This window comes from Schistocerca piceifrons, chromosome 4, assembly GCF_021461385.2.
Source record: "Schistocerca piceifrons isolate TAMUIC-IGC-003096 chromosome 4, iqSchPice1.1, whole genome shotgun sequence".
Taxonomy (NCBI): domain Eukaryota; kingdom Metazoa; phylum Arthropoda; class Insecta; order Orthoptera; family Acrididae; genus Schistocerca; species Schistocerca piceifrons.
The window spans coordinates 114,756,547-114,781,074 of NC_060141.1; the positions used below are offsets into that span (position 1 = coordinate 114,756,547).

Here is a 24,528-nt window from a genome sequence, read left to right on the forward strand (position 1 = left end):
CACTCTGCAGTGGAGTGTGCGCTGATATGAAACTTCCTGGCAGATTCAAGCTGTACGCCAGATCAAGACTTGAACTACGGACCTTTGCCTTTTGAGGGCAAGTGCTCTATCATGTGAGTTACCCAAGTACGACTCACGACCTGTCCTCACAGTACCTTGTCTCCTACCTTCCAAACTTCACAGAATTCCTGGAAGAAAGGATACTGCGGGGACACAGTTTTAATCTGCCATAAGTTTCATATCAGCACACACTCTGCTGCAGAGTGAAAACTACATTCTGAATAACCTATTCGTTGTCTAGTAGTCAATGTCATGCAGTGCCAATGTAAAGCCATGATATCAAACCCATCCTTTTCCTCTCTTTTTTAAGCCATATTCCATCTCGCTAGTAAGATCATCAGTCTGACAGATGGTCAGAGACAGTTTCGTTCATTTTCTAACCAGCCAGTAATAGAAACACATGTTTGTAAAGGGATCGTGGGTGTCTGTCATGGTAAGACCAATTTCAGCACCATCAGCCAAAGGCCACTTGATACAGACCGCCAAACTATGCTTCAGCATGCTCCTTGCCAATTTTGTATGGCATGTTACTATAAAGCATATTTAGCTATGGTCTTATTTTCTTCAAGTTTGTAGTGTAGCTCATGCCGAGACAACTGGAATATTTCTCATTTTTGACATTATGAGGAGCGTTGTTTATGCTTTAGAAAGCACAGCCTGAAACGGAGTAAAGATTAATATTTATGACATTATGTTCTGTCTGTGTTTAGTAAAAGGCTGAAATCAATGTAGGCAATTAGAAACACCTGTGGCCTCTGAGGAGTGAGTGCTATTAACGAAGTCAGGTTGTGTCGTTTCAAGTATGATCATTTTTAGATAAATTAATCACCATGTTCATGAAGAGAAATAGGCATTGATAAAAATACTTTTCTGCAATTTACTACTATGGTCAATGACAGTGTATCTCATGATTCACAGATGTGATGATCAATTAACCTTCATGCAACATTTGCATTCAGTAGTCATATTGAGATTAAAAGAAAGGAAGGAGGACTATTATACAACATCTCGTCGAAAACGTGATTACAAATATATAAAAAAATAAATAAGTAAATAAATGGCAATGTGAAGTACTTTGTGGTAACTTCATAAGGAGAACATCAACATGGCAAAAATGTGAAATACTTATGTTGTCATGGCACGAGCTATACTACAAATTTGAACAAAATACGACCATAGTTATATGTGCTTATAGCAACATGCCATATAAAATTGTCATGGAGCATGCTGAAACATAGTGTAGTATCATCTGCAATGTTACATAATGTTATACTTGCTAATTCAAGTGCAGTGCTGGAGATCATAGGCTCTATGCCTAATGCATCATGATCACTTCAGCGGACACCGATCTGCATGAAGCAGCTGCTGGCTGATGGCGCTGAAATTGGTCTTACTATGATAGACACCCACGAACTATTTCACAAACATATTTCTGCAAGATTTTTGTATTACTGGCTGGTTAGAAAATGAACGAAACTGTCTCTGAGCTTCTATCAAACTGAAGCTATTAGCAGACAGATGGAGTATGGCTTAAAAAAGAAAGAAAAGGACGGGTTTGATATCATGGCTTTTCATTGGCACTGCATGATGTTGGCTACTAGACCACGGATATGTTATTCACAACAGCAGCTCAAGTGGAATTAAACACTTTTTGTACCAAGTGCTGCATACCCCTTATGACAAAAATATGATGGTAATACATGTGAAATTCGATGGTTGGTTGGACTGACAGTAGATTGTAATAGCTAAGGCGAGGGTGCCGGGCATACCAGTTTTTAACAGACACTAACATATCCCCTTCCTCACCAGTAATGCCAAGTAAAGAACACAGGACAGTGCCCTGGTTCCAAATTAAACATGTCCATTCACTACCGAGTGGAACAGAGTAGGATTAGTTTTGGCTGTCAAAGGAGAAAGTCACTGCTTGCAGAAACTCTTGTCTCTAGTAAGCTTTCTTACACTAGTAACTATTTTAGTTCATGAAACAGTCATCACGTAAGGTCATACAACCTTCATTTCTTATTTTAAGTGACCTTCAGATTTTGAAAATATTGACATTGGACTGTGTTTCGATCTCAGATTCCAATTTTTCCATGGATTTGAACCCTTTGAGATGATACTGTCCCATCATTTCATCATTTACTCATGATGCTAAACACCTCCAGGTCTCTACGAATGGTGCAATCCCAACTACTTGTGAAAGAGAATTTGAGAGCTGCGCCATTCCACGCCAAGTGGTCTAATATCGAGAAATGTTCCCACATGACCATAATGGATTTTGATGAAATTTTGTATGAACATTCACACATGTTCTCAATGAACACTGGTAAAGCTTCAGTTTCAGAAATTCAATACTTGCAGAGATATAGTCACTTGTTTGAAACCATAGCACAGCTTCCAATAGTGCGTCCTTGAATTTTCAGCAACTCTGAGATGAGATATCTCTGTAAGTATTTGCATGAAAGAAACAAAACTTGGCCATCTTATACAACTTTTAGAGCTCTTTAAAGTAAAATATTAAGAAAAGGATTTCTGAGCAATTTTCATATAGATAATTTGAAGCAAAGTTGGGCGAAAAAATAGCTGTTTAAAAAAAATGCGAACTGTAGTTTTTTTATATCTCCAAAAGTAATTGTGGGATGTACATGAAACTTCGCACACCATAACTACCCAACACAGTCTTAGAATATAAAATTTAATTCTCCTATTGCTTTCTATTATTTCACAAATCTATGGTGAAGTTAACGATTTTTCAAAAAGTGCTAAAAATGGGTATTTTTAGTCACATTTTTCAAAAAAGTGTTTTCTCCAAACTCTTCTAAACTATGGTCATTAGAAAGGGCATATTCTAAACTATCTAGAAAAGTGGATTTGGTTTTGCAATGCAAGCATATAAGGCCCTAAAAAGTAGCATCATCAAAGAGGCGCACTGGAAGTTTGAACACATTTTTCTGGCACTCAAATTATACCTGAAACCTTTTATTATGCCTAATAAATATTTATTAGTACCTTGAACAATTGAAATAAAAAGATCTGGTAAATATGCAATGAGACTGTCAGAAAAACTTGAAAACTATAAGAAGTAGCCCTTCTGCTTTTATCGTAAGTGTTCATCTGCATAAAACTCTTCTCATTTGTAAAAAAAGAGATGATAAAGAATTCATTGAATCATAGCTTCATATTTTTTGTCCTTCTCAAAATTGTAAATATTTACAAGTGGAAAATGAAGACTTAATTTTTGGATTCAATTGTATAAAACATTTTTCCAAAAAAGAATCAGTTTGCTTGAATCATGCATCAAGTGATGTAAATTTTCCAATCAATATTGCAGAGATTTTAATACCTAGGTGTTGTAACCTGTGAATTTTTGTCTTAAAGTTATTAGGAAAACATGTGAAATTGGTTGGTTAAACATCTAAGAGTTTTAATTTTGTATTTAACCGCACTTAAATGTAGCCTACTACCTTGGTAAATACGTAACCACTAGTTTCCCAAAGAAAATTCACAAGATTCACAGTTTATAGAAAATATAATGGCAACAATTACTTTAACAATCAGATTGTTTCATTATTGTGAGCCTTGTTTGAACAATCAGTATTTCAGTGTTGTGTTTGCAACATAGTGAGTGGGTTCTCTTGACTGAGTGTGGCTTGTTAAGTGATTCGTAAGACCATCAAAGTTTATAATCTAATTTACAAAAAATTGTTTTGATTGTGTCTTTTACAGCATATATCTCTTATTAGATTTTTTTTCATTGGTATTATACATTGTGTATAATTTCATCCAGTAGCAACTTGTCTGAAATTTAAGCAGATTATAATTTGCACTTAGAGCCCAAATACCTCTGACACCTCTTCGTATGAAGACAACAACGACTACATGTGCGGGGTTGGAGACCTAGGCAACACAGAATTATTTGTTGCATTACCTCTAGCCAAAAATATGCACACCTCACTACTGGTAGTGAAACAAAAATGTTTCATGTATATTTGTAACTATAAGACAATAGCAAAAGCTGCCTGGTTCGAATCACTGCCAGGCAAAAATTATTTGTATCATCATTTCAGGTTCCAATATCACCCTATTGGTGAACATATTTGATATCTGACATCTGATTGTGCTTAATTAACAATACAAATATGTACTGAGTTATACTCCTGTCCTTCACCACAACTTTACTTCATGGCGTTTCATGCTTGTGTGTGTTGTATCCGGAAAGTGCGGAACAACAAAGATTGAAGGCTTGAGTTGAAAAAAAGAATGTTTAATCTCTCAATTGAAGTTCACATAAGATCTGAATGCAAACACTGTCAGATGGAATCGTGCACTAAGTCCCTATCACAATCAAACAACACTGTCACACGTCCTTAGTTACAAGTGGTGTATCTAAACAGTTCACGAGACTGCAGCCTGACTTCGCACCTCCGTCCATGGCGGAGTGTGTGTACTTTTAACAAGTCCAGGTGCATATAAGTACACAGGCTGCTGGTGAGACCACAGTGGCATGGCATGGCATGATTGGCCCGTAGTTGGTAGGTTGTTATTTTTCTTATGTACCCCAACTGGCGTTGCTGGGGTTACCGCGGAAGCAGCTTAGGAGTGATTGTGCCTGCGCTTTTAAGACACGGTGGTGCCGCCGCCTATTGGCCATGAGCTGAATACAGTCTGATTCCTGGCCACGAAGCACTGTGAGCAATGGTGCGGTCATTGATGATATTGCAGTGCATTGCACTTTATTATATACCTTTTCTGGTTACTTCTCAAAAGTAATATAAGCTTCATGTGGTTACCAGTGCAGTGCTAGAAGTATCGCCATTATTTGCAGATTTGGGCATTTAGCCTTGTAAACTGACACTAGTGAGCACTTTGATATTATACGTCTCTTTACGCCTAGTCAATTCTCGATTAGACACACAAACTTTGTTTGATTATCAGTGGGTTCAAATTTGGATCATGAACAACAACTCTGTGTCATTTAATGAGTGTGATAAGACTTTTGAAGTGCCACTTATTGTAATGAAGTTTAATTTACAAAAATTTACAAGTGTTAGGGATGGTCTCATCTCTAATAATGTGTTTTATAATATTTGTTGTATTTTGATATTAGTTTACATCTGGATTGAACACCATATTGAGCATTTTCCTCTTGTCTTGTGGTAATCAGTGTGTATAATCAAATAACTGTACCCCACAGGGTTTCAGCATTTAGAGGACCTAGGACACAGCTACAGTATGTTAGTTGCATTCAAGCAGTGGCCCACTTTTTGTGTTGACAAGTCTACATGCCTCATACAAAAATCCAAAATTATTAGAAACTAGGAATATTGTTACTAACAACCACACATTTCTCATTTATTGCCAAAGAAAACAACCAAAAGGAAACAGCTGAAGTTCTGTAATCACTGGTAGAAAAAGTACCTACACATCTGACATCTCACTGTATTTGTTTCAGACTAGTTACTCTTTTACAATATGCCTCAAAACACAAATTAAATTCAGCGCCTTTCTGACACATTATCCCAAAACACTATTAATGTCTCATGGACAAGTGAACATCTGTTAGAATAAGACTTCCTTTAATAACAGTGGTGTCAATGTTCATCATGCTTGTGATTATTTTAGCTCATAACACAATAGTTTGAGCACTACGCATCCAGTCCCCCCCACCCATTTGCTTTTCTCCAGCGTTTTCTTCATCATTACAAAGTATGAAAGGGGCTGCAAACACTTACAAGAAAGGCTCCTTTCGCCCCCACTTCTTCGTCACTTTTTAACATTAGGAGAAACAGCAGGCCTTTCCTCAGTCTTTCATAATTTTCACTGTACGGAGGCACCTAGAGACGTGACATGGCACTTATTGGCTGAGCAGAGCTCTGAAGCACAATCACATGAATTAAGTCCAATAGTTGGGATGTTTTATTTCCCTCATCAGTTGACTGATATGATGCCCAATTCTGGATACTACTGATATCAGCTGTAGGGTGGGGGTTGAGGGGGAGGGGGGGAGCAAAGGGACCACTGCATATATAACACAGCACTCATTCAATTTAATATAATGGAAATGTCGTGTGGCTAGGGCCTCCCGTCGGGTAGACCGTTCGCCTGGTGCAGGTCTTTCGATTTGACGCCACTTCGGAGACCTGCGCGTCGATGGGGATGAAATGATGATGATTAGGACAACACAACTCCCAGTCCCTGAGCGGAGAAAAACTCCGACCCAGCCGGGAATCGAACCCGGGCCCTTAGGATTGACAGTCTGTCACGCTGACCATTCAGCTACTGGGGCGGACAATTTAACATCATTTGCTGTGAAGAATCAGCTTTGCACGTTCATTTGCAAATACGAGGTCTGTCTAAAAAGTATCCGACCTCTGATTTTCCCATGCAAAACAGAGACAATAGCACAACGCCACTGTACACAGTAAAGGAAGAGACCTTTATGCACAAGTGTGAATTTTGTCCCCACCTTCCAGCGCATCAGGCACCGCCTGTTGGTCGCTGAGTGAGGTGCTACACAATGTGTTCGTCGAATTACCGATCCTCTCAAGATGACTGAGTAAAGATACTGCATCAAATTTTGTCAAAAACTTGGTGATTCTCAAAGCAAAATAATTTGTAAGATTCAGCAGGTGTTTGGAGAAGATGCGATGGGTGTAACACAAATTAAGGAGTGGTTCAACCAATCAAAAATGGCCGCACATCAACGGAGAGTGACTATCGTTCTGGCAGGCCACAAACTGCTCGGAGTGCAGCTGTTGTTGAGAGGGTGCAAAATTTGGTGATGGTAGATTGGCGTTTGATGGTGCAGGAGATTGCCCAAGAAGTTGGAGTGAGTAAACATTCTGCACACGCAATTTTGCATAATGATTTGAATGTGCACCGAGTGGCTGCAAAATTCGTGCCCAACTTGTTGTCGCCAGAACAAAAAGACCTCCGTTTCAATGTTGCACAGGACCTTCTGGACACCACCAACATTGATCTTGGGTTTCTGAGCACCGTAAAAACTGGAGATAGTCACGGGTGTACGGGTACAACCCAGAAACAAAAAGACAGTCTCGTAATGGAAGCATCCCGAGTCTCCAAAGTCAAAGAAAGTGCAGCAGCTGGGAAGCAAAATCAAGGAGATGCTGACTGTCTTCTTTGATGTCCGTGGAATTGTGCATCACAAATATGCACTGGAACAACAAACAGTGACAAAGGAGTACTATCAAGCTGTTCTCCGGCGACTCCGTGACACAGTTCGGCACCAAAGACTATACGTGTGGGTGGCAAAAAACTGGCAACTGCATCATGACAACTCCCCCGCATATTCATCCCACTTGATCCAAATTTTTCTTGGCCAAACATGGAATTACAGCCATTCGCCAACCTCCCTACTCTCCAGACATGGCTCCTTGCGACTTCTGGTTGTTTCCAAAATTGAAGACGCCACTGAAAGGATCCCATTTTGAGAGTAGAGAAGAGATAATGTGAAACACGATGACGGAGCTGAACACCATTCCAAAAGAAGACTTCCAGAGGTGCTTCCAGCAGTGGAAGGATCGGTGGGCTAAGTGTGTGCAACCACAAGGGGCCTACTTTGAAGGGGTTAGGGTCCCAACCCCATCATGCCAAAAGTCGGATACTTTTTAGACAGGCCTCGTACAGGAGCTGATGGTGGAATTATTTGGATTGGTACATAAATGATTACATTTCATACAGGTCTCTTCTACGTCATGACAAAGAATGTGGAAAACATAGGCAGCAGAGGTGCTTTACAACTCCATACCACTGCAACCACCACTATCAGCCATTCAACATCCCCAGCTAGATGAAGGACTCAACCAGATGCCCCCATGCAAAGTATTGTTTTTTTTTTTTCTTTTTTTCAATATGCACTGCTTAACAAGAAAAATGTGAAGCACCCAAAGACAGAGCGAAAGTTAATGTAATTTCGATCATGTACACACCATCGGTTGGTATGTAAGAGTTGCAGTTCTTTCTGACAGATAGAATGGCCACCAGAGTTCACCAGAGTTGTTACCAGAGCTGGTAGGGTATAAAAGAGGCATGAACAGTGTCAAATGTTAAGCGATAACTGTAAAAGATACCCAGATCATGGATGTAGAATAAGACAGAAATCTGAAACATACTTTTGTTTACATGGTATTATCAAGCTTGGGCTGCAGTCTAGATCAGGGACAGCAGTAGTCACACTGGTGTTTCTCTACCGCTCACGGATTGACAATGCATCAGTTTCAGGTAGTCGATGAAACGATATTGTCACGTACCCAAGCAAGAGGCAAGAAAATGAATGTCTAGCACTGAAAAGAGACCATTCTCTTCTTCGCTGTTGTCACAAATGTTTTTTTTTTTTTTTTTTTTTTTTTTTTTTTTTTTTTTTTTTTTTTTTCCTGACCATATGAATTACTACGTTGTGATTGTGTTGGGACCCAATAGTAGCAGTCAAATATAAGAAAGATTATAAACTTCACTGCAGTGAATGCATGCAGCAGTGAAATTTATAGTCTTGCTTGTCACAAACATTCAGCTTTTTTTTTTTCCTGAATATGTTGCAATTTCCAAGAGTGTAGTTATACTCAGACCACAGGGTACAGTTAAATTTATGATCTTCGTCGTCAGAAATATTTGACTCCTCCCCCTTCCCTCCAGTATGTCACGAATTATGGAGTTAGCCATTGTTAGTTAGAATGTGACAGTGTGGTTGTAAGTTACACAAGCGAACGAATGTGAAACCTATATACCTCATTGCAGTGACATATTGATCTGTAGCTTGGCCTTTGGCTTAGGCTAAGTTGGAATGCGATAGCTTTATTTGCAAAAATTAAATTAAAAATCTGAGTTATAGCCTGAGCCAAGATTTTATGTAATTACATATTCTGTTCCTTTATATTCAGTTATAAGAAACACTGAGCAGTCAGTGATTTACACGGAAAGGCCATTATTTCAAAGTTTTAAATTACATATTTTAGGTACAATACATATTTCACACTTAACTAAAAAAATTTTACATATTTTAATATTATTGTGGGATTATTATACATTTTTGTAAGTCCCATACACTTTCTTTACATAGCAAGAAAGGAAAAAAAAACTGCCATCAATCCCATTACACTCAAAGCTAAATTGCACCAGTTCAAGTGAACAACAATGACTCATTTTAAACACTTTCCTTTCCTGTTCTCAAATGCTTCACAATATGTAACAGTCACTTGCATTTAAGTTAACCATGGTACCAGCTGCATCTTCATTGTCATCAAAGCTGAAAACATGGATTTCAATGACATACGATCATTTCATTTTCATTTCTATTGACAGTGCTTACCACTGATAGTAAAATAGTCCTCTGCCAAACTTGTGATAAACATATAGGATGTACGATCAAATCTCAAACTGAACAACATTTACAAAGCAATCTATGTATTAGGCATAAACAACAGATTATAGAAACAAGTCCTACTTACACAGTTGCAAGGACAGCCTACATCATCTAATAGTGAGTTTTACAAAGAACTGTGATTCACATTGATTACAATGAACAGACCCTGGAACGAACTTCAGGTACCTGAATTCAAACATTTCTTACAGGAATACTGCAACCACAACATTCCTGACAAGACCACCCTCAAGAAGAATTACCTGGATTCTTGCTATGTCGATATATTACAAAAAATCAGGGCTCACATTGGAAAATCACCTATATGGATTTCTGCTGATGTGACGACGGCCATTTCATCGCTAATCTAATACTGGGCAAGTTGGAGTCTGAGGTTGCATCTAATTAATTTACTGTAAATCTTTGGAGGCAACAAATAGTTCAACAACTGTTACGTTCATTAATGATGGATTCAAGGTACTAAGGCCAGATGGCATAAAAGAAGAGAGGGTCCTACCGATGTTCATACATGCTTGATAGTGGGGAAACTGCTTAATGTATTTTATCCAAACTTACTGCATGTTACATGTATGGCTCATGCACTGCAGCAATTGGCAGAGACAGTTAGGCACCAATTCCAAGAAGTAAATACATTGATATCAGCAATGAAGAAGGTTTTCTTGAAATGTCCTTATCATGTACAATACTGCAAGCAGCAGCTACCTGACATATCTCTGCCTTCACAACCAGTGATAACAAGGTTGACAATATGGACTGAAACTGTGATTTTCCACAGTAAGCACTTTGAAGCTGTGAAGTCAGTGATGAAGATTTTCTTCTGATTCTGCAGAGTCTGTGAATGAATCCATGTCAGCATTTAACAATTCTAAAGCGCTCAGTTCAGTTTCATACATTACAAGTCCCTTCAGTTGGCTTCCTGAGAGTATCAATAAACTGGAGACTACAAGTGTGGCTCCTCAAGAAACTATGGTAATGACAGAAGATGCTGTTCCAAAGGTGAGTGTTATAACAGGAGAAGTGGATGGTGTAATTTCCAGTAAACTGCAGTCCATGCTGAATAAGAATCCTAGGTGTTCACACCTTGTTATTTTGTATCAGTGAAATTCTAGAATCTTTTAGAATATCTTTCCTAGCAAACTCCCTCTGTATAAATATGCACAGTTTACTTCTTGCAGAGTTCAGCAACTTTCTCGGTTTATAAAAACATATTGTAAGATGGAAGACTGTGCATGGCAACAAAACCTTTGGATTTGTATTTTATAATTAAATGTGCGTCCCATTCCAGTGTGACGTAAATGCTGGAATAGGAGACACTTTTATTTCAGTATTTTGTAGCAGAAGTGAACTGATTAAGAATTAACGTCGATATTTGACTACCCTATCTGTGAAATTTTATACATATAAAACTTCTGGATTTTTTACATATAACTGCATCATTACATATGTCATAATTTTGGTAGCATATTTGTGTACATATTTCTTAATTTGATATTACATAAAAGCCAGGCTCTAGTTATGACACATATTTGACTTTTTCTTCAGCATATCATGAACTACAAGAATGCAGTTAGGTTTGAAATTACAAGCATAGCATAAATTAATTAATAATCTTAGCTGTCTAAATATTTCTCCATTTCTTCCACAAGCGTTATAATTTTGAATTTTGGAGGTTGTGGTATATTGACATGAGAATGTGCAAATATTACTTCGGAACACTGTATGTCCACTACTCTCTAATTGGCTGCGTAGACCCATCAGCTGACATACAACTGTCTTTCCCATCATACTTCACGGCAATTGCTGATAACACTGCTGCGTGAAACATACGCCACTGGCCTTGATCTAGACTTTTACTCCAAACTTGTCACAAATATGTAAATGTATGTACATTGAAGCACATAAAATAATGCTTAGGTTATTGTAGCCACACACCATCAAACATAAAGCAGCTTAAAAAACACTTATTTACATTAATCACACTACAGCACTGAAGATGTTCACATTTCCTCAAATAATACATAAAGAATATTGAAACACATAATAGGAGATTTAAACCACACACTAATATACATGCTTACAAGATAAGCTGTACTGAACTATCTGTTATTACAAGCTAAATAAGTTAACTTTATGAAGTCACTAAACCACAAGGAGTGATCGAAGAGGAGACAATATGGTAGCGCGAAACTCTACATTATTTATGCCTGGTCACAACATATCAGCAGATATTTTTCTTGTGTTCTGGAGTTTTTCAAAGCAGAAAAAAACATGCCTGAATTTACTACTATTGTAGCTAAAGTTAATAAAGATAAAAATATCTCACGAATACTGAGCTCACCTTCTCAATTTTTGCGTATTTTACAGGGCGTTTATTAAAATACGTCATAATGCTGTTTGAACTGGCTTGACACAATGCTGCAATATCAGTGCAGTTCTTCAAAGGAACTAATAGTTCAAAGTTCACCTGAAAGAAAGAAGAGCTGCTAGTGTAAGGCTTTTCGTCTAATTTTTTTAAATAATAGGTTTTAACAGCAAGGTGATGGCAGTTAATCAACAACAAATACACATCAAGATAAAATAATTTTGAGCTTTTAAAATAAGTGATCCGTCCACCAGGAAAGTGAGAGGGAATAGCACTGAGACTTCGGGCTGGCCTGCTTATGTGTGTGAGCAAGTAACACAACTCATTTCTGCTGTATCCTAACTCACTTCTGTTTCTACACTGTCAAAATAACATGAGAGTCCAACAATTCCAAATTATACGTGGACAACAAACAGTAAGGTGCATTCTGTCCCAAGAAAGAACAAGATCACAAAATATTTTTACTGGCATGCAAGTATACTGGTTTAATTGAAAACTGACAATCTTTCAGGATCAGATTCCTCATGTAAACATAACAGAAAAGTCAATGTGAAAATTCATAGTTTGCAAACATTGTGATGTCTAATGTAGCATGTTAGCTGAAGGAACTACACTTGCCACTTGCTTTACTTTACAAATGGTTCACAACACTCCACAAAAAGTGTCCAAGATGTTCATAATACACCTGAATACAAGCTTCAGCTAGCCACTGCAGTGAGTTTTGAACATGCATATATTGTCTATTGACATAACCTGATACACAGATGTAAGATAGTCCTGGAAATTGTTCACCTCTAACTTCCAATGATGGGGGTAATACTATTTAAGCACAACAGAAGAAGAATATAGAAATCACCACAATTACAATAGCTGTAGGCCGCTCTTCAAAAACTGCTTGTATCTGTATATGTGTGGATGGATATGTGTGTGTGTGCGCGCGAGTGTATACCCGTCCTCCCGAGTTCGAGTCTCGGTCGGCCACACAGTTTTAATCTGCCAGGAAGTTTCAAAGGTGATGTGACTTACCAACGAAAGCGCTGGCATGTCAATAGACACACAAACATACACACAAAATTCAAGCTTTCGCAAGCAACGGTTGCTTCGTCAGGAAAGAGGGAAGGAGAGGGATAGACGAAAGGATGTGGGTTTTAAGGGAGAGGGTAAGGAGTCATTCCAATCCCGGGAGTGGAAAGACTTACCTTAGGGGGGAAAAAAGGACAGGTATACACTCGCACACACACACACACACACACACATATCCATCCGCACATACACAGACACAAGCACACATTTGTAAAGAGAAAGAGTTTGGGCAGAGATGTCAGTCGAGGCAAAGATGTTGTTGAATGACAGGTGAGGTATGAGCGGCGGCAACTTGAAATTAGCGGAGGTTGAGGCCTGGTGGGTAACGAGAAGAGAGGATATACTGAAGAGCAAGGAGAATGCACCAGCTGTCAACAGCAGATCATGCTTACTGGTTGTGGAACTGAGTCAGCTTCAGCTAGCCACTGCAGTGAGTTTTGAACATGCATATATTGTCTATTGACATAACCTGATACACAGATGTAAGATAGTCCTGGAAATTGTTCACCTCTAACTTCCAATGATGGGGGTAATACTATTTAAGCACAACAGAAGAAGAATATAGAAATCACCACAATTACAATAGCTGTAGGCCGCTCTTCAAAAACTGCTTGTATCTGTATATGTGTGGATGGATATGTGTGTGTGTGCGCGCGAGTGTATACCCGTCCTCCCGAGTTCGAGTCTCGGTCGGCCACACAGTTTTAATCTGCCAGGAAGTTTCAAAGGTGATGTGACTTACCAACGAAAGCGCTGGCATGTCAATAGACACACAAACATACACACAAAATTCAAGCTTTCGCAAGCAACGGTTGCTTCGTCAGGAAAGAGGGAAGGAGAGGGATAGACGAAAGGATGTGGGTTTTAAGGGAGAGGGTAAGGAGTCATTCCAATCCCGGGAGTGGAAAGACTTACCTTAGGGGGGAAAAAAGGACAGGTATACACTCGCACACACACACACACACACACACATATCCATCCGCACATACACAGACACAAGCACACATTTGTAAAGAGAAAGAGTTTGGGCAGAGATGTCAGTCGAGGCAAAGATGTTGTTGAATGACAGGTGAGGTATGAGCGGCGGCAACTTGAAATTAGCGGAGGTTGAGGCCTGGTGGGTAACGAGAAGAGAGGATATACTGAAGAGCAAGGAGAATGCACCAGCTGTCAACAGCAGATCATGCTTACTGGTTGTGGAACTGAGTCAGACGGTTGCAATTTTGGTTGAGTTTGAGGTCGTGTTCCCTTGAAACATCAGCTGGCAATATGCCATTAAATATGTACACCTATTTGACATGGTCAATGGAAACAGTCATGGTCTTGCTATTGAGGAAGTATCTAACGTCCATGCACCTCTTTCTAACACATGATGTGCACTTGTGTATGGAGCTTGTACAGAAGATATCACAGAGTCTGCATGAAGTGTTAAGTGTGAACAGCTAACCAAGTTGTGATACAAATAACAGTGTGATGTGCTATGTCTGGAACATTCATGCAGATGAAAACAAGTGATGCACTCACACAAGTGACACAGAAAATCTGGTTGATCTCACCTCGTGGACGGCAGAGAATCGGTGTTGACGAATTCACCCAGAAGACGTATCGCTATGCTGAAAATCAGTTCTGGCGCTGAAGCATCTATGTCTGGTTCATAAGCATTTACTGTCCAAATAACATAATTGATAGAGGAGTCGTCCAAGTTGTGCTGAAGCACATGAGAGCAGCTTTGACTAAACAGTGTCTTCACTCTATCAGACCCTTGCTTGCTGGGTGGTAACTCGTGGTTTTATGATGGAGCTAACCGCTGAAAATGCAAGCTTGGCTAACAACTCTGATTCAAATGGCCTACTGCAATCTTTTGTTATGCACAGTGGGAAACCAAATCTTGATAACCTCGTGAACACAAAGGTGGAGGCAAATGTTTTCTCAAAATTGTTGTCCAATGGCATTTTTTCTGGCAATCAAGTGAAACAATCTCTGACAGTCAACAAGTATTGCTGACCACCTGATGGACTAAATCGACCCACAATGTTGAGATGTTTAAGATGTACAAGCACAAAACATGAGATAATGTTGGGAAATTTGCCCACTGGTGCATGTATGTGGCAAGATACTTTGCTGCATTGGAATGGCATATACACGTGTGCCCACTTGCAGCAGACTTTCTTCATTTCTGACCAGACAAACTGCTTCAACATCAGAGAGAAAGACTCCAGGATCAGACAAGCTGCGTAAATTGTTTGTGAAACTGAATAAGCACGAAAGGTTGGGATTTTCCTTCTGAAACACCACAGTATATTTTATCATCTGCACCAGAGACACTAACAAGTTGCAACTGTAATACTGAGTCAGCATCATTCAGGAAAGTGTTAAGTTCTTGGTCACTCTGCTGCACCTGGGCGATCGTGTTGAAGTCAATTCCACTCCTTGGCACTACAGCCCATGTAGGGCCTAGGCCTCTCTGACAATCACAGCCCAGTCATGATGATCTGCTGCTCATTTCCTCCATCTTCTTACTCCCATCTTTCGCAGATCATTTTCCACGTCCTCCAGTCATTGTTATTAGGGTCTCCCATTGCACCTTCTGCCACCTGGGTTTCCTCTGTAGACCTTCTTCACAGATTATTCTCTGACATTCTCTCTATGTGGCCCAGCTATCTCTGACTGTTACACCTGATCTGCATACCTTAGTAGGATTTACTGTACATTTCTTCCAATTCCTCGTTGTCTGTTTTCTCCATGCCTCGTCTCACTCACAGCTCCAGAGATATTTCTTAATATTTCCCGCACCCATCCTCTCAAGAAATCCTCCTCTACTATTGTCAATGTCCATGTTTCTGAGCCTTACAACTTTTCGATAGACAGTCACCTTTGATTTTCTACTCATGCTACATGACTGAAAAATCTTAATCAGGGCACAGTAAGCTCCCACAGCAATTCTTGCTTTTATTTCTTCTCTTATACTGTTCTCATCCATAACCAGCACTCCAAGGTATTGGAATTTCTCACATCATGCATAATTGCCCAATTCAGCTTAATATATTTCTTTTTAATAACAGTATTTTTCCTCACAGCAACAAGATACTGTGTTTTGGTGTTATTTACTCAGAGTCCCAATTGTTCTGCCTCCGTTTATAGTCTGCCAAATCCTTCTCCTGATTCTTTCAATCTTCTAGACAGCATACACACATCAGCAGCATATGCTATATTTCGGTTCATATGGTTAAAATGAGTGCCACCTAGGTTATCTATCCCCATCCTTCATATAACTCTCTCCAACACTATGTTGGAGTAGTGTGGATAATACAGCACCCTATCATAACCTTTGGCTAACCTCAAATTCTTTAGGGTTTTCCTTCTACTTTTACTTGGCGTTTTGTGCTGGTGAGGGTCATTCATGCCAGTCTGATTAGTTTTTGTGGGAATTCCATTTCCATTATGGTCTGGTAAAGCTTTTCCTTTTAACACTATCATAGGCCTGTTTGAAGCATACAAAAGCTGATGTACATCCACATTATATTCATAACACTTTTCCATTATTTGCCTTATAGTGAAGATCAGGACAGTAGTTGATTTGCTCTGGCGAAACCCGTACTGGTAGTCTCCAAATACTACTTCTTTAAATTGAGCAAGTCTCATAGGAATGACTTGGCCAAATACTTTCACTTCCTTTTACCATATTTCAACTCAGCTGATGGCCATGTCAGATGTTCACCTCCAGCTTTGATCATCTCTCGTGAAAAGTTATCATTACCTGGAGCCTTACTATTCTTTTGGCTTTTTATTACCTGTCTAACTTCCTCTGTTATTTGTGTGGGTACATGACTAACATTTTGCCATGGTTGGTCGCTCTATTTCATTTTCTCCCAGTAGTTCCCCCTCTGTAGTGATGTTCAGCAGCTCACTGAAATATTCAGCCTATCGGTCTAAAACCTGTTCTCCACCTCCTATAAAATTTCCTTCTTCAGCTCTACAGAATACAGTACATGGCTGAAAGCCTTTCTTCAATTCCTGAACTCTCTTCCAGAATTTCTTTACTTCTTGGTCGTTATATTCTTCTTCCAGCTCCATAATCTATTTCTCCTCTAATTCTTGTTTCTTTCTTCTACAAATTCTATCTGCCTCTTTCCTTTTCTTCAAGAATTCTTCTGTATTAGCTCTTGTTGCTCTGTTTATCATTTTCTTTCTTGCCTTATTTCTCTCAGACACCACCTTTTTACAATCAACAAACCATCCTGCCTTTTCCATCCTTTCTTCTGTACCTAAAACTACTTCTATAGTTTCTTGCAGGACATATTTCAGTGTACTCCGCTTCCCTTCAACACTTTCCACATCCTAGCTTTGTTTAGCCTCAAACTTCTTCTGGAGTTCTGTTTCATACTTTACAGATATTCCCTTCTCTTTTCATGTGGAAACATTCTATCTTTGTGGAGCTTTTCTCTTCACTCTGGATCAAAAGAAAGCTGTATGTTGGCTGTACTTCAATCTTACCATATAATGATCCGAGTTACAGTCAGCCCCCCCTCCAATTATCAACCTCAAGGACGTCCAATGCATGTCTCCTGTCAATTACTACCTCGTCAATTTGATTAAAAGTTGTTTCATCTTGCGAGCACCATGTGGCTTTCCTTACATTCTTTCTCTGTAGCCACATACTCTTCACTACCATTGCATTGCTCAAGGCAAAGTCTATAAGTCATTGTCCATTTTTATTTGACGTCTCACGTATATTTCATTTTCTACTGCTTCTCTAAAGCCTTCTATTCCCATTTTTCCATTAAAGTTGCCTATCACTACCTTCACATCTTGCCTTGGTATATCTCCTAATCCTTGTTGGAATTGACCATAAGACTCATCTTTCACTTTGTCTTCATCTTCATCATCATCATCACATCATATTCTGTAGGTGCATGCACACACACTAGACCGATGTTGAAGAAGTCGGCCTTCATTCCTAAAGCGTACATTATATTTACTGGGTTAAAATTTATGACTGCTTGTTTATACTTATCATACTCAAGAAAGCCTATGCTACCTACTATACCATTGACCCCTCCACTATACAGAAATGTACAGTTACCACTTCTTAAGCTGTGTTCACACTGAGGGATTTATTGAGGAACTTTGTGCCCAGTAAAAGCCACGGAGAAAAGTATCTCGGCACATGTATATCGTGACTTAGTTCAGGGTCATGTGGCTGGCACAAGCAGCTAGAAAGAGTGTTCTCACTGGTGACATGTAGCTCGTCAGTTTCACAGAACATGTTGTCCAGTACAGAATTTCTATTTATTTGTGATAGTTCTGTGAATATAACTGTGAAAAGGGAGAATAATAAGAGAAGGGAATGTAGGTGGTGGGTGCGTAACTTTCTTAGTAAAAGGTGTAGTCATGGAGCTTACAGTTCAGTGATGACTGACCTACAAGTTCAAGACACATGGTTTTTCAAAAATTTTGTTCATTATGTTCACGCCGAACTTTGAAGTATTACTAAATATGACAGCACAATACTACACATTGAAGAACACAAATTTTCAAAAAGACCTGCTGAACAACTTGCCATTACATTACGTCTTTCAGCTACTGGAGATTCATACAGCTCCATGATACGTATATACATTGAATTTCCAAATCCAAAAGTCAGTGAAATAATATCAAAATATGTCAAACTATAATAAAGGCTCTTCAGAAAGAAATTGCAGTAGGGACTATTATCTTTATCGATTTTCTATTTAAAACTAAAAATGCCATACACTGCATTACATAACAATGTTATCCTCTGTTAAAATACAAGCATTTTCTGCCTGCCCCTCATTAAAATTTAATCCAGGCATTGCACTTGAAGACTCTTTCAAATTCATCAAGCTCCTTAGTTTTAGCTACAAAGATTAAGTCTTGCATCTTCTTTTGCAGAATAGCAAGACTTTTTTGTTATGAATTTCTTGAAGTTCGCAATCTACATACTTCTGAAACAACATGAACCTGCCCTCTTTTTCTCAAGAATGTGTTCACTAGTGCACTTCAAAACATTGAATGCGTCATCTGCTGAATTTTGGATTTTAACTGTAGCCTTCTTCTGTGGCGGATTGGTAGAATGCTCCGAATTAGTATTTGAAGTACTTTGTTCATCTTCCAGTGGTATTCATGGCTCCTTGCATCTTTCTTACAATATACACTAAAAGAAAAGGAAAAAACATTCTTGAAATTTTTTGTTTATATTTTTTCATGTATCCAAATTCCGAAGCACAATGGGAGGAAACTGCATGAGAATTTGAGATTCATTGGAACTTTCCTCACTGCATAGGACTTAAGATGCAAAACGTGCAAATTGTTAAAACTGCTCATGCTGGAAGCATTTATCACAGCAAAAAAGACACTTTCAGCATTGTGTTAATGGCATTAGTAGACGCCAACTACCAATTTCTGTATGCAGCTGTGGGAATGCAAGAAGGTATTTCAGAGAGAGGTGTATTTAATCATACAGCCTTCAACAAAGCCCTTCAAGAAAGTGAGTAGCACATACAATAACCAGAGCATCTCTCTGGAAGAAATGTAGCCACCCACTACGTAACTGCTGCTGACAATGCCTTTGCACTACAAAAACATGTCACGACACCCTTCACAGGTAATCATAACAAAGGCAGCAAAGAGAGAATGTTTAATTACAGGCTAAGTAGAGCTCAATGAATTAGCGAAAATGACTTTGGCATACTATCATCTGTTTTTAGTGTTCTACAAAAACCTATTCACCTTGATCTGCAAAAAGCAACTATTATAGCTGTGCTGCATTTACTTTCACAATTTCCGGTGAAGAAATCGAGAAGCTCACCTAATTTATTCACCATCACACAGTTTTGATTTTGAAAATGTAGAAAGAGGGACTGTAGAACCTAGGAGGTGGAGAGACCACCCACCACTTCCATCGCAATCCAGAATCAACAGAAAAGCTGCCGAAGACACTAAGCTAGTGAGAAATGAAATTGTAACATATCTTGTCACCGACAAAGGACAATTGGAGTGGCAATATTTGTTTGCTTAGTGTTGAAGATAGTTCAGTGATAACTGTCAAGTTCATAGTAAATGCTTTCTCTTTTTGTTTCATGTGCAACTGTAAACAATACATTTACATTCTTCATTGTTATGTAAATAAATATTTGTGTTAAAAATCATGTAAAATAAATATGGTCCAACTTACCACAAACATGGATAAACTTATTCTTGGTTTGTTTACATCCTTCAGGAAAAGGAACGATTCATAGGCATACCATTTGGAAAAAATACCTCTTCTCTTGCTGACCCTGATGTCTCCGACAAAGGACATTTATTGAATTCACGGAGGAATTGTGATCTCAGGTTATTAAGTTTGATGTCCAATTCTTCATTAGAAATACTGAATAAACATACTAGCTGGTGAACTGTATCGTGTTTTGTGTTCAGGTTTTTGCAATTGGGGAATGTGTGATACCATAACGAATATCTTTCACGAAAGTGTTCAATTAATTTTATGCTGTTATTTTTTGTCCGCTCCATCGAGGTGGCTTGTGAACTGCCCATGTGCAGTAGAAAATATATCTGAGATTTGTGCCGTGTATTCGATGAGTAAACAGTTATAGGCACATGTGCCAGAACAGAGTATTTCTCGGAATTCTAGCATCAATGTTGTAGGTATATGTCACAGGAACTTTCAAATTGTGCCACACCACATCAGCTACATGTGCCAGGCACAAATCTCTGTGACAAATCCCCAATGTAAACATAGCTTCATGATACCATTTCCTTTCCATCTGACCTCTTGGACTGCTGCTACTCCTACACAGTATTTCTCCATCTCTTGTTTGCGTCCACATAGAGCTCCTGGTTTGTCCAAAGTTCTTACATTCCAAGTAGCAAAGTATATACACTATGTGATCAAAAGTATCTGGACACCTGGCTGAAAATGACTTACAAGTTCATGGCACCCTCCATCAGTAATGCTGGAATTCAATAGCGTGTTGGCCCACCCTTAGTTTTGATGAAAATGTCCACTCTTGGAGGCATATGTTCAATCAGGTGCTGGAAGGTTTCTTGGAGAATGGCAGCCTATTCTTCACAGAGTGCTGCACTGACGAGAGGTATCGATGTTGGTCGGTGAGGCCTGGCATGAAGACGGCATTCCAAAATATCCCAAAGATGTTCTATAGGATTCAGGTCAGGACTGTGCAGGCCAGTCCATTACAAGCCATGCATTATGAACAGGTGCTCAATCGAGTTGAAAGATGCAATCATCATCCCTGAATTGATCTTCAACAGTGGGAAGCAAGAAGGTGCTTAAAACATCAATGTACACCTGCGCTTTGATAGTGCCACGCAGAACAAGGGGTGCAAGCACCCTCCGTGAAAAACACGACCACACCATAACACCACCGCCTCTGAATTTTACTGTTGGCACTACACATGCTGGTAGATGACGTTCACCGGGCATTCGCCAACCCACACTCTGCCATCAGATCGCCACAATGTGTTCATCCAATGTTTATGCTCCTTACACGAAGTGAGGTGCCGTTTGACATTTACCAACATGTTTTTTGGCTTATGAGCAGCTGCTCGACCATGAAATCCAAGGTTTCTCACCTCCAGCCTAACTGTCACAGTACTTGCAGTGGATCTTGATGCAGTCTGGAATTCCTGTGTGATGGTCTGGATAGATGCCTGCCTATTACACATTACCACCCTCTTCAACTGTCAGCAGTCTCTGTCAGTCAACAGACGAGGTCGGCCAGTACACTTTTGTGTTGTACGTGTCCCTTCACGTTTCCACTTCACTATCACATTGGAAACAGGAGACGTAGGGATGTTTAGGAGTGTGGAAATCTCGCAGACATATGACACAAGTGACACCCAGTCACCTGAGCACATTCAAAGTTCTTGAGTGCCCCACTCTGCTCTCTCACGATTTCTAATGACTACTGAGGTCACTAATATGGAGTACCTGGCAGTAGGTGGCAGCACAATGCACCTAATATGAAAAACATTTGTTTTTGGGGGTGTCCGAATACTTTTGACCACACAGTGTATCATTTTTCTGTTTAACGTGTTCTTTTCCTTGTATGGGTCATTCATCAGTATCATCAGTCTGGTTATTCCAATCTTTGAGTTTCATAGCAATATGTTTTTTCCAACATGCGCTTGTTAACCCCACGATCACCACGATCAACCCCTAACCTGGAGGACCAGGTTTTGTGTCGGGTTTGCTCCCTTAGGCAGACTGGCTTCATCACACCTCTAGAGCCCTCCCTGCCCTATGTTGTGGGACACAGTACGTCAGACTCCTTTGTCAAGACCGCTCCGACTTGGGTGACCCTGCCAGTAGCTACACTACTGATGGCACAGTTCCTGATGTTGAAGTCAATGGGGCTCGAAATGGTGTGCCACTACTTTATCAGACCGATGCTTGCTGGGTGGTAACTTGTGGTTTTATGATGGACATACCCACTGAAAGCTGTACACTTGGCTAATAACTCTGATTCAAATGGCCAGCTAGAATCTGTTGTTATAGGCAGTGGGCAACCAAATCTTGATAACCAAGTGAACACAAAGGCAGATGCTAATGTTTCCAGGGAGATGTTGCCCAGTGGTACTGTTTCCTGCCATTGAGTGAAACAATCTATGATAGTCAACAGGTAATGTTGAACATCTGAGGACGTAATTGACCCATGACGTTGAGATGTACATGCACCAAACATGTGATGATTTTGGGCAATTTGCCCGCTGGTGCACGTATGTGACAAGATACTTTTCTGTATTGGCATGGCATACACATGCACGTCCACAGGTGGCAGACCTTCTCCATTCCCGGCCAGACAAACCGCTTCGACATCAGACAGATCGTTGAAAGGACTGCAGGATCACACAAGCTGTGTAAATTTACTCATACTGAAGACCTTCCAATGATCGATCTGATGTCGAAGCGAAGCTGAACTGACAGGAAAGGTTGGTATCTTCCTTGTGAGATGATGCAATATATTTGAACATCTCCACTGGGGACTCTAAATGAGTGCAAGTGTAATACTGAGTTGGCATCACTTTGGAAGCTCTTGGTCAGTCTGTTGCACCTGGGTGATCATGTTTAAGTTAATGGGGCTCAAAATGCTGTTGATCCACAAAAGGCAGTCAGCTGGTGTGTTGTCCATACCAGATATGTGCTCAATGTTGGTGCTAAACTGCACGATAAATTCCAGATGAGTATACTTCCACAATGAACAGTTAAAGATATTCTGCCTGAACACAGGTGTTCTGCATCTACATCTACATAGGTACTCAGCAAGCCACTGTATGTGGTCCATATAGGTAGCCAAATCTCTTGCGTCTATCCGCAGCTGGATGTATCTGATGGCTTCGTACACGGAGAGAAGTTCTCAATCATATGTACTCCAGTTTTGTTGCAATGGTGACAGTTTATGAGAAGAATAGGCTAGAGATTGCCATCAGCCATCTGCCCACTGTTGTAATATGGCACCTATAGCTGTCAGGTTTGCGTCAACCACCATCACTAAGGGGGCATCAAGCTTAGGACACAGCATTCGCCATATTTTGTTTAACAGGCTCAAAGACAGAGCTCATTGCCTCAGTCCTTTAACCTTATGGACAGAAAGTGCTGCAGTTAACTGTTCTTGTAGCTCTGATGCCAGTGGTAGATGATGGCGATAAAAATTTAGCTTCCTGAGGAAACGATGTAGCTCTTTGATGGTGCTTCACTGAGCATACATCTGGCTGTTTTCAAAATAACACCGTACTGTTCCAATTATTTGAGCACATCTCTAACATACTGTTGATGTTCTTCTTTGGTGATCGAGAAGGCCAACATATCATCAGGGAGCAAAGCAGAAGTGTAGACCTTGTAGTACAGATTCAACAAATCTTTGCCAGGTTTGGGATGCATTTTGTAAACCAAAGTTCATAAACATGCTCTTGAATAGCCCAAATGGTGTAACATTGCTGTTTTCAGCATATCTCCTCCTGCCACTGGTATCCGAGTATAACCCTTGGCACAATCTAAAGACCGTTGCACCACATAAGACATGGTTGTCGTCTCACAACAATGGAACTGGGTACAGTCTGGTTTGGATCATGCATTAAGAGTTCTATAATCGCCGCATGTACGACATGCTCCACTCTTCTTAGGAACCAAGTGCAGCAGAGATGACTGTGGGCCACTTGATGGTCGGATAATGCCTTCTTTTAACATGGTGGCAACTCGGCCTTAGCTACTGCCATTTGGTTTGGTGCCAAATGTCTAGGTCTACATGATACTGGAGAGCTGTCCATGGTTTTAATAAAATCCACAGTATTATGCTGGACCTGATTTGGAGATCCAGGGGGCCTAGACAGAGCTGGATATCGGGGTAATATAGTAGCATACTTACAGACCATTTGCATCGGTTTGGCACCGTGTGTGGTCGTGCAGCAACAGAACCCAATTGAAGAAATGACAGTCACGCTGTCCATGAGTCAGGACTTCACCACATCCAGCATCAGCTAGCAGTATGCTGGGGAATCCGTGCTGATGATTGGCTCTGAGACATCATCAGTGAGAGTGATCAACAGAGATGAACCAAACTTCTGATGGTACCGGCATACTGATAGTCCT

General features: G+C 39.8%; 1 protein-coding gene across 1 annotated transcript in view; it reads right to left on the minus strand.

Moving 5' to 3' along the window:
• The window catches only part of LOC124795641 (PMS1 protein homolog 1-like), a 121,607-nt gene that overhangs the window by 93,550 nt on the left and 3,529 nt on the right, over positions 1 to 24,528 (minus strand). The window contains exon 5 of the mRNA XM_047259714.1: positions 11,781 to 11,921. Coding sequence (XP_047115670.1) covers positions 11,781 to 11,921 — 141 coding nt within the window. The remainder of the gene's footprint in view (positions 1 to 11,780; positions 11,922 to 24,528) is intronic.